General features: G+C 40.5%; 1 protein-coding gene and 1 long non-coding RNA gene across 2 annotated transcripts in view; both read left to right on the top strand.

Annotated features, from left to right (window-relative positions):
• The window catches only part of LOC134614992 (uncharacterized), a 420807-nt gene that overhangs the window by 283898 nt on the left and 124862 nt on the right, over window positions 1-12047 (top strand). The window lies entirely within an intron of this gene.
• Window positions 1-12047, top strand: part of MEIOC (meiosis specific with coiled-coil domain) — a 57036-nt gene that overhangs the window by 35216 nt on the left and 9773 nt on the right. The window contains exons 5-6 of the mRNA XM_063459728.1: window positions 7762-9409; window positions 10368-10502. Coding sequence (XP_063315798.1) covers window positions 7762-9409; window positions 10368-10502 — 1783 coding nt within the window. The remainder of the gene's footprint in view (window positions 1-7761; window positions 9410-10367; window positions 10503-12047) is intronic.

Raw genomic sequence — 12047 nt, 5'->3', positions numbered from 1 at the left:
GTGGATTTGGTGGGTTGTTTCCCCACGTTGCACATGGAGCGAGTTGGGGAACCGCCAGCGATATGTAATGTCATGTTGCAGGAGTGTGGTAGTGAGGGGTCGGAGTGACCTGCGCCACGCCAGGGTGCCCCCTGACAGGTCCTCGAAGAATGTCAGCTTTGCGCTCTCAAATTGTAAGGGGGTTTTTCCCTGGAGGGCGGTTAGGACCGTTGCCTTGTCTGCTCCGTTTTTATAGGCAAGTATAGTGTCTCTGGTGGCTGATTTAGGGGCTTTGGCTGGTTTTGGGATCCGGAAGATGTTTGTGGGTACGACCGAGATGTGGTTACCTGAAGGGAGTATACTGGTTAGTAGGCGATCGATCTTGCGCGGGACTTCTGTCTCCGGCAGCTCGTCTGGAAGCCCTCTGATTTTAACATTGCATCGCCTTTTCGCATCCTCCTGGGCATCTAAGCGCCGTTCCAGCAATGCGTGTTAATGGTGCAGCTCCCTCAGTTCGCCCTGCAGCGTGGCGATAGTGCTCTCGTGCTTTTGGGTGGAGGCCTCTAGCACCGTGATACGGCCTGTCAGGCCTTGTAGTTCGCCCCTTAAGGCCGCGGTATCAGTGAGGATATTATGTTGTAGATCCGCCAGCAGGGCTTTTAGCACCCCAGTGGTCACGAGCTCGGCATCAGGGTCCTTCCTTGCAGTGCTTGGGGTTAGCTTTGGCTTCGGGTCAGGAGTTAGGGAGTAATCTTCTTCTGCTTCATCGGAATATTCGTCCGAGAAGTCCGTGTAGCGCCGCCATATTGGCTTCGCTCGGGCCGCGTGCTCGCCTCCACATCTCCCAGATTGTGAGTCCCGGGGCTGTCATTTCTGTCGCCTTCTTTCTGTGTTTGCGTCCCATTTGTCGTGTGGGATACCTGCGTGCAGGCTGCGGTCAGCAGTGGTAAGTTTTTTTGTCGATTTAAGTGTGGTTTTTCGGTTTCAGCACGGAGCTCCTGAGATGTGCGACTGTTCACCTCGATCCGTCAACCGGAAGCCCCCGAATCTTAAATTTTAAAGGGCACAATTGCAGCACTAGAACTGCTACAATAAACTGCAGGGAGTATAGTGCTTGAAGTGTTCTTTTAATAAACGCACTGAAAATAAGAGAACACTAAAAAAAAAACCTCTTATTTTGGCATAAACAGAGTTTAAAAAGGTTTTAAGACTGAACCAAAAGCTGATGGCAGGGATCTCCTGACCCTATAATCACTTTAGTGGATTTAGACTGACCATTACCCTATGTGCCTTGTACAAAGTGAGCTCTGCACATAGCTCAGCTGCAACATTCCTCAGCCTGCCAGCAGCCTTCCCCCAGCTTAATCTTTGGATAACTGAGCATTCTCTCTGTCACGTGGTGGCCCGAGACTGGCAGATAAACTATGTGCAACACTCTAAATGAGTAATTTTATAATGTAATTAAAGGGGTTTGGATTCTATGACTACTGTAAAAGTTTTAATCTCAGCATGACAAATTTTGCAAAACTTTATCTGTAAAATTCACGCCTTGCAATATTTATTATATGTCTAACAATTTTTTTAAATCCTAGACAAATTGGGCATTTTAACAATCAGGACTAATTAGATATTTTGAATTGGTGTGTAGAAATGTGTAAGTGGAAAACGGAGGTTTTTTTTTTTGTTTTTTTTAATGCATTATTTAGTATTTTATTAAAATTTATTTCTGTGTTAGGCCTACATATTATGAAAACAACATCCCATTCCTCCATTTAAAAAAATGTTGGGTTGTGTTTCAAAGCTGTTGTATACAGCAAACACATTCAAAGGAATCCATGTTTAAAATGGAATGAGGCAAAAAAGTGATTCTTTGTTAAACTAATTTGCATATGCCCACCCAGAATGCTTTGCGGTAGTAACACTACAGATTTGGGATTTCTGTAGGAAAAGCAAGTCATGGCTTGACTGGTGTGCAGATTTTGGTTTAACATTGTAATATATGCATATTTTATATAATGTATGGGTGCATTTAAACAAAAATTGGTACATTTGTGGTAGATTCAAAGTGTGGCAAAAGTGCCAAAACTGTCTTTGTCACAAAGTTGTATCTCAAAAGAGCCTTGGTCCTTAAGGGCTTAAGCAGTTAATAAATGACAATTACACTGTACGCTTGATTATCTTTAAATCTTGCATTATTTACATCATGCGCATGGATAAGCAGTACCAAAAGACAAGGTCATTTTTTTCGTGTGAGCTGTGAACCTGATCAGTGAGGTGTGACTTGTACTACAGTTGTGTTTTGCTCTTGATACATCGATCCTGGTATTTTTACTGACCATTTTCAGAGATATTTCATGAAAGTTTTTGACATATGCTTATGATTAGACACAGCAATTATTATTATATTATTTATAGAGCACCGTCAAATTCCGCAGCGCTTTACAATGGGTGGACGAACAGACATGTAGTTGTAACCAGACAAGTTGGACACACAGGAACAGAGGGGTTGAGGGCCCTGCTCAATGAGCTTACATGCTAGAGGGAGTGGGGTAAAATGACACAAAAGGTAAGGATAGTATTAGACTAGTGACAGTTGCAGAAGAGGAATCAGTTGGGAACTATTAAGAGTTTAATTGATACGCTTTTATGAAGAAGTGGGTTTTTAATGATTTTTTGAAGGAGTGGAGACTGGGGGTGAGCATCTAACGGAGGAGGGAAGCGAGTTCCACAGGAACGGTGCAGCCCTCGAGAAGTCTTGAAGGCGAGCATCAGAGGTGGGAGTACGGACAGAAGATAGACGTAAGTCTTCAGCAGATCGTAAGGGCCTAGACGAGACATACTTGTGTATAAGGGAGGATAGATCGGTGGGAGCAGCATTATGTAGACATTTGAAAGCAAGAACCAGAATTTTAAATTGAGCTCTATATTTTATAGGAAGCCAATGTAGGGACTGACAGAAGGGTGAGGCATGGGAGGTGCGGGCGGACAGGAAGATGAGCCTCGCCGCCGCATACATTATGGACTGTAACGGCGCGAGTTGGGAGCACATAAGACCACTGAGAAGCGGATTACAGTAGTCAAGGCGAGAAAGTACAGTGGAATGGACCAACACCTTAGTCGCATCTGGCGTTAAGTAGGGGCGGATGTGCGCAATGTTTTTGAGACGGAAATGACAGGATTTGGCGATAGAGTGAACATGAGGCTTGAGGAGAGGTCGGAGTCAAAGAGAACACCTAGGCAGCGAGCCTGCGTGGTGGAGCTGATGGTAGCACCATTGACTTGGAGGGAGACAGACACAGGAGTAACAACACTTGAGGGAGGAAAGACCAGAATTTCAGTTTTGGTCAAGTTTAGTTTAAGGAAGTGGGCAGCCATCCAGTTAGAAACAGCAGAGAGGCAGTCAGAGACACTAGTCAAGAGGGATGGGGAGAGATCAGGAGAGGACAGGTAGATTTGCGTGTCATCTGCGTAGAAATGATATTGGTAGCCAAAGGAGCTAATGAGTTTACCAAGGGAGGCAGTATAGATGGAGAACAGTAGGGGACCAAGGACTGAACCTTGAGGGACACCAACAGAGAGAAGTTGGGGAGAAGAAGCAGAGCCAGCGAAAGAAACGCTGAAAGAGCGCTGGGAGAGGTAGGAGGAGCACCAGGAGAGAGCAATATCTTGTAGACCGATATTGCTAAGGATGAGAAGAAGCTGTTGATGATCAACAGTGTCAAAAGCCGCAGACAGGTCAAGGAGAATTAGGATAAAGTAGTGAACACGAGATTTTGCAGCGAGTAGATCATTGGATACTTTGGTCAGTGCCGTTTCCACAGAGTGCTTAGCGCGGAAACCAGACTGAAGCGGGTCTAGCAGAGAGTTTGATTCGAGGAAGTCTGTCAATCTCGTATACACAATTCTTTCAAGGATCTTGGATGCAAAAGGCAGTGGCGAGCTAGGACGATAGTTGGATGGGGAGTTAGGGTCAAGATTGGGCTTCTTTAGAATTGGGGTTACAGTTGCATGTTTGAAGGGCGATGGAAATATACCAGAGGAGAGAGAGAGATTGAGAATTTTAGTGAGAGGTGGAGAAAGAGAAGAAGACAGAGTACGGATGAGATGCGAGGGAATTGGATCTAGGGAGCAGGTGGTGGGGCGGGAGGACTGGAGCAGAGCAGAAACCTCTTCCAATGTAGCGGGTGCGAATGAACATAGAACAGCAGAGGGAGTGAAGTTAGGGGAAGTATTGCAAGGGGGAGGAGAAAGATGAGATCTCTTCTCTGACTGTAGAGATCTTGTCAGTGAAGTGAGTTGCAAAGTCTGAGGCAGTCAAGTTAGTAGGTGGAGGAGGTACAGCAGGGCGAAGAAGAGAGTTAAATGTGTGAAATAGTCGTTTGGGTCTTAACAAACAGATCTTTTAAAGGAGCACTCATAGAATCCCACCATAGTGCAATAAGAAGATTAAAACAAAAAATGTATTAAGAAGATTAAAAAAATGCCCGTTAACCCCTTAAGGACCAAACTTCTGGAATAAAAGGGAATCATGACATGTCACACATGTCATGTGTCCTTAAGGGGTTAATCGCCTGGCTGTAAAAGAATACCAAGGATCTTTTGCAATTATGTAACCATGAAATACGAAGACCTCTCAACCAATCCAAGTGCTGGTTCAGTCTGTAGTTTATAGGATTGACAAATCAGCTGATGTTGGGGCAGATCCTTTTGTTCCAGTAACCACTGACCCTAGGCTGCTCTGATTCAATGCAAATTGAAAATCCCTCTGCAAGCATGTGGAAATCATTAATTATTTTAAACACATTCACATTCCCCCATCGAGGGGGAGAATTATCAGTCTTTTAAAATTTGCCTTTTATTTTTTTTGTCTCTAATTTTTTTAATTGTTGAAAAGTGGTCTAAAGAGGGTCAGTATTTCTCTGCCTACGTTTTTTTTTTTTTGCAGAAATATCCACTGAACAAAAGACCACCAAATTTAGAGTGGCAAACATAAGTGACTCACAACACTTTTCTGGTGGAAAAACTGTCGCCAAATATTTGGACGGCATTTAAAATACATCCAATTGGTGGTATAAAAAGTTTTTTCATATGTGTATTTGCATTTTATATGCAAGGAAAACAGAAGTCCAAATGCAGTGCTTCCCAACTTTTTCCCACTTGTATACCCCCTGGCAGCGCGTTTCCATAAAGTGTACCCCTCATATTGGCGAAATGTTTGTAATTAACCCCTTAAAACCGGAGGGCGTACTATTACGCCCTATTCTAAGTGGCTCTAAACGCCGCAGGGCGTAATTTTTTTTTTTACTTACCCGGTCGCCGGCAATCCAACGCCAGCGATCGCGGTTGGGGGGACTCCTTGCGAGGACCTCACAATCACATGGCCGGTTAACTGCCTTCTGCATTGCCAGCAGGGGGACTGCCTGTAATGACAGGTAGTCCTGCTGCTGGCTGGAAATAAAATTTTACTATTAATATATATTACTATTAATATATATGTGTGTGTATATATATATATTTTAATATCAAATTACACGTAGACTGATACTGATATATATATATGTGTGTGTATATATATTTTAATATCAAATTACACGTAGACTGATACTGATATTATATATATATATATATTATATATATATATATATATATATAAAAAATGTAAATACGTTAAAAAATTAAATTAAAAAAATAATTACAAATTTTAAAAATATATAGATGTGTTATTTAGTTCTAACTGTATTGATATTAATATATTTATATCAAAATACACGGAGAACGAAATAATATATATATATATATATATATTAATTATACACATGTATATACATATATTAATTCTACATATATATTTATGTAATATTTTTACATAATTGGGTATCTTAATTAATTACAATTAGTGGGACCTGCCTGACAGCTGAAAGTATAGGGAATTTAATTTGCTAGCACTATATTTAACCCTATAACTTTCCAAGACACCATAAAACCTGTACATGGGGGGTACTGTTTTACTCGGGAGACTTTGCTGAACACAAATATTAGTGTTTCAAAACAGTAAAATGCATTACAACGATGATATCGCCAGTAAAAGTGACGGTTTTTGCATTTTTCACGCACAAACAGCACTTACACAGACGATATTATTGCTGTGATACTTTTTACTGTTTTGAAACACAAATATTTGTGTTCAGCGAAGTCTCCCGAGTACAACAGTACCCCTCATGTACAGGTTTTATGGTGTTTTCAAAAGTTACAGCGTCAAATATAAGGCTTGTGTTTCATTTTTTTCACATTAAAATTCGCCAGATTGGTTACATAGCCTTTGAGACCCTATGGTAGCCCAGGAATGAAAATTACCCCTATGATGGCATACCATTTGCAATAGTAGACAACCCAAGGTATTGCAAATGGGGTATGTCCAGTCTTTTTTAGTAGCCACTTAGTCACAAACACGGGCCAAAATTGGTGGTTTTTTGCATTTTTCACACACAAACAAATACTAACGCTAACTTTGGCCAGTGTTTGTGACCAAATGGCTACTAGAACGTTTCCCCATTTAACTCTAAAAACTGATTTAATATAACATTACTGAATTTTAGTGAGAGGTGAATCCATTAAGTGTCCTCATCCGCCTTTTGGACTTTCATTTGTTGGCTCCTAGAGAGGGGCAATAGCGCTCCTTATTAGCTGGCGGCTGGAGAGGAATGACGTGTGGATGCTATGCTCCTCATTGGCTGGTGGCTTCCATTTCCAAGTGGATGCGGAAGTCAGTTTTGTCATTGTGGAATTTTGTTTTGTGTACCCATGGGAGTATGCATACCACAGGTTTGGAACTGCTGTTATAATGCAAATTATGCTGTACTACCCAAATTAAAAGGGACACTTTGCACATTTAAAAAAAAAAAAAAATAATTAGCTATATAATGTACCAATCAAAACAAAACAAATTACATTTCCATTAGCCATGCTGCACGTAGCTAGGTCAAACTGGATGGTATTGAAAATCATGGTTTGCTTCACTGTTTCCAGCAGTGTAATAATTATTCAGCATGGATGTATATGTATATATCCTCTGCTGTTTCTTTTACAAATGTGCTATTTTTGTTTATTTGAATATATGATTTTCAAATCCCTAAAATATACATAACACATTTAACGTTATTCACTTAGGTCTACCTGTATCCCAGATTGCAAATTGTGAAGACCATCTCAATTCTGGAATTCACTAGAAAATTTGGTCCTGCTAATCTATGCCTAAACTAATTGATCCACTTGGGATTTAAGAAATGTATTGATTTATTCAGTTAATTCAGTTAAAATTCAGTTAATTCAGTTAAATTCAGTTAAAGTTGAACCTACTTTTAACAAGACATGAGTAACCATGTGATATTGCACCTCCCTAAAATTCATTTACATCATAAACCAGAAGTGTGAGGGGTTTGAGAGCCTGCTGTTTTATTTGAGATTTCAATCTTGATCAAACTTCTGTTCTTTTTTTTATAAACATATGGAAACATCTTTGGGGTCCATTCACTTAATAGTTACTTGAAATCCAATTTGCAAAGTTTAGACTAAAAAGGGCTAAGCTAGGTTAAACATTTTATTTCCAAGTTTTTCTTTGTTTTTTTTAGTTAAAATTAATTCATTTATTCAGTGTGTTTAAATTAAAAAAGGGTACTTACAGGGTGAAAGTGATACTGTGGTCCTTTACCTAAAAACATTAAGTTGAGAAAATTTGATGTAGCAAGTTTCTTTCTGTTGTAATATTCTATGCTTCTTTTGTAGAGTTTCACCTTCGATTGTGAAATCAGTGTGGTCTTTGAATGGAAACAGGCTATGTGAGCATCAAGATTTCCAGCCAGACCTTAAAAAACCTGCAGACATGACTGTTCTGCCAAATAATTTTTATGAGAACATATCAAGCACGGAGACACAGAAAATGGAGGAGTTCTATGATGGACTGAGCGTTTTAGTGCAAGATGATCAATGGCTATACTCTTGCATAACTAATAATGCAAGCTCCTGCAATGATAAGTCTGAACTGGCTTTCCATGAATACCCATTTGACAAGAATGGCTCGAGATTTTCAGCAGCTCTTCCTGAAGCTAGTAAGGACAATTCACAAAAGAGAGCAGACCTTTCTCAGTTTGATAGATACAGCACTGACACAGATCTTGGCCAGTATGACTTTTTAAACTCTAATAAAACAAAACAAGGTAAATTTTCCACATTGAACCTTCAAGATTACAAAAAGGCAGCAAATGGCAACATGCTGCCAGGTTTGGATACCAACAGCTACTCTAAGTTATTTCAAGTGGCAGCAAGCTGCCCAAAACAAGATAGTATCATGCCAGAGCAACAGAATTACAAATTTCAAAAGGCTATGTTGTTAGACAGAGCTTGCCAAAAGGATTCTTCATTCACATCTGACTTCAGCACCAAATCAGACTATGGACTGAAAGCATCCACTATGTTGGAAGGGAACATTGGACTTGCTGGTAGCCAACATACACTGCACCAACAAGATTCACAAAATTCAGATTACAAACCGTTTTACTTTGTCTCATCTGTGCCAGGTGCTAATTCGGTCAGATCCCCCTGGATAAATGGTCTCACCGAGAATAATTCTTCTTTTACATATTATGGTAATAGTACAGTCATGGCATCAAGTGGTAATTTATCCGCATCAAACAAAAACTCTTGTCAGAATTCTAATTATTCTATAGGTCCCTCGTCACTAGCATCTGCAGATACTTCTTTCCAGAAGTACTGTCATGGTAATACAGCGTTTCCTGTCTTTGAATATAGTTTCAATGGTAAAGAGAATATGCAAAGGGGACCATGCAAGAATGTTGATGATCGACTTTTTAACGCCATGGCAGAAAGAAAATTCAGTGCATTTTGTGAAAATATGCCAAGTTACTATAAATCATTAGACAGCACTGGAAAACAAAACATGCAGTATAGTACTGAGAAGAATTTAGAGAGTGTATGTAAAAATGATATAAATTTGATTGAGAATACAGTTAACAATAAATGTCATACACAACAAAGTGGTGATGGTATTCTGAACAGTAGCCGACTTCCCTGCTCAAAGACTGGATGCTTTTCAAACACACTTATGATGGGGGAAATGCAGCCTAACAAATGCAACCAGGTGTCTTCTGCCAATTACAAGTCCCATTTTTCACATAACCTCGGGCACCCTGTCTTCCCCATCGTGGATTGTCATGAAACATATACTCATGAAGATCTTGGCCAAATGTATCCCCATGTCGCTGATTTGATTCATGGAGAATCCACCTTTAGTAGCATAACACCAGTACTCAGCCAGAGGCCGATTAAATCTAGAAGCATGCCTGAAAGTGAAATCCACATTTGGCTGGAGAATTGTTATGAGCAGTTGAGAGCAATGGAAAAAGAAAGGAAAAAGGTAAAATAAGTTTACATTGTGGGTAAATAAACACAATAAAAGTCAATATACATTGTAAAGATTTAGGAATGCTGGGATCCAAAGCTCAATATTCCACTTTCCCACAAGCCATTGGTGAATGGAAATTCAGCCGTGGAAAATGTGCAATGTTCCATACAATTTCTGTGCGGATCCTTAGTGCTTTTTCCAAGCAGCAGCTTGTTAACAGTGGCTGCACAGCTAAAGCTGCCTGCCATCAAATGTATGCTTCCTATTTAAAATCATCTAAATTATTTTTTAAAATGAAATTTCAATTATTTATCTGGCTGAGCAGCCAAGCTGTGTTAAATTCTACACCTACACACAATGTTAAAAGTCAAAATAAAATCCTTAAAGGACCACTGTAGGCACCCAGACCACTTCAGCTCAATGAAATGGCCTGGGTGCCAGGTCCCCTTAGTTTTATCACTGCAGCTGAAAACATAGTTTCAGAAAAACTGCTATGTTTACAATGCAGGGTTAATCCAGCTTCTAGTGGCGGTCTCCCTGACAACCACTAGAGGCGCTTCTGCGATTGACATAGAGTAAATCACACTTATTTGACACTGGACATCCTCACAGACCTCCAGCGTCAAAAAAATCCCCATAGGAAAGCATTGAGTAATTCTTTCCTATTGGCGGGTTTGAATGCGTGCGTGCCTCTGGGCGCGCATGTGCATCTGGCTCCACTTAGGAGCTGACGTCGGTGGGGGAGGAGAGGTCATCAGTGCCGAGGGAGCCTGGCGCTGGATTAAGGTAAGCTAACCATATGGTTGGTTAACCCATTTATTCACCGCGGAAGGGGCACGAGTCAGCGTTTAGGTGACTAGGGCTCTATAGCGTTAGGAATACATACTTGTATTCCTAATGGTATAGTGTTCCTTTTAACTGAGCATCCTCATCCTAAAATCCTTAATTGAACATTTTGTATTCCTTTCAGACGGAATCGATTCTTGTAAAGCATTATCCAGGGAAGAAAGTGTCCAGCTCAAACAACATTCCCATCCCAAGACTCAGCACTAACCCTTCCAGAGTCGATCGTTTGATTGTGGACCAGTTGCGTGAACAAGCCAGGGTAAATAGGATACATTTATTTGATGCTGATTTTTTATTTTTCTCACTTTCACTATTTACTTTTTTTACATTAGTATATATCTTAGCCAAATTGTAGTGTGTGTGAGATCAGAGGGCTGTTTCCTTTTTTTTTTAATTTATTTTATTTTGTAAATGTATGATTGGTTTTATATATAACATTATATTTCTCTTCCTGTTATGCGAAGATTTGCCAAAGCATCCCTTTTTTCTGGGTGAAAAAAAACAACAAAAAAACAACCACCTGTAATTAGATCAAGAATTTGTATAAAATAGGAAGCATATAAAAAAAAGTATGTAGTCAATCACGGAAGTTAAAACAGCTGAGATAGTTGTAAACCCAAGAGAGATGTATGTTGCTTACATTTCTCTTACTTTGTTATATTTTATTATATCGGCATTTGTTAAAGGGAAACTCCAGTGCCAGGAAAACGATCCGTTTTCCTGGCACTGGAGGGTCCCTCTCCCTCCCACCCCCCAATCCCCGGTTACTGAAGGGGTGAAAACCCCTTCAGTCACTTACCTCAGGCAGCGACATGTCCCACGTCGCTGCCTGTTCTTCCCCCTGCCGCTCCTCCGTCGGCCGGTGGGCGAGACTGATCCTGGCCACCGGCCGAGGAGTCCCAATGTGCATGCGCGGCAATGCCGCGCATGCGCATTGGCGCACCCCATAGGAAAGCATTGAAAATGAATTTCATTGCTTCCCTATGGGGAATAGAGCGACGCTGGAGGTCCTCACACAGCGTGAGGATGTCCAGCGACGCTCTAGCACAGGTTTCCTGTGCTAGGGACCAGGAAGTTCCCTCTAGTGGCTGTCTAGTAAACAGCCACTAGGGGAGGACTTAACCCTGCAAGGTAATTATTGCAGTTTATAAAAAAACTGCAATAATTACACTTGCAGGGTTAAGGGTAGTGGGAGTTGGCACCCAGACCACTCCAATGAGCAGAAGTGGTCTGGGTGCCTGGAGTGTCCCTTTAAGTAGTGTTCATAATCTGAAACAGCTACTTATTATTCCTACAAATTCTTGTTCTACTATATGGTTGAGGGATTACATCACTACTGTGGTTTTTAATATACATAGAGAAGTATTATAACCAAAATAAGACTCAAGCTTAGCATTTTTGTTTTAAATAAGCTTACCTGTGGTTACATACATAGTTACATAGCTACATAGCTGAAAAGAGACTTGCGTCCATCAAGTTCAGCCTTCCTCACATTAGTTTTTTTGCTGTTGATCCAAAAGAAGGCAAAAAAACCCAGTTTGAAGCACATCCAATTTTGCAACAAGCTAGGAAAAAAAATCCTTCTTGACCCCAGAATGGCAGTCAGATTTATCCTTGGATCAAGCAGTTATTACCCTACATTGAAAGATTATATCCTTGAATATTCTGTTTTTGCAAGTATGCATCTAGTAGCTGTTTGAACATCTGTATGGACTCTGATAAAACCACTTCTTCAGGCAGAGAATTCCACATCCTGATTGTTCTTACAGTAAAAAACCTTTCCTTTGCCTTAGACGAAATCTTC

The sequence above is a fragment of the Pelobates fuscus genome, chromosome 6 (genome assembly GCF_036172605.1).
Source record: "Pelobates fuscus isolate aPelFus1 chromosome 6, aPelFus1.pri, whole genome shotgun sequence".
Taxonomy (NCBI): Eukaryota; Metazoa; Chordata; class Amphibia; order Anura; family Pelobatidae; genus Pelobates; species Pelobates fuscus.
The sequence above is the reverse complement of the archived record's forward strand: the minus strand, read 5'-3'. Positions and strand labels throughout refer to the sequence as shown.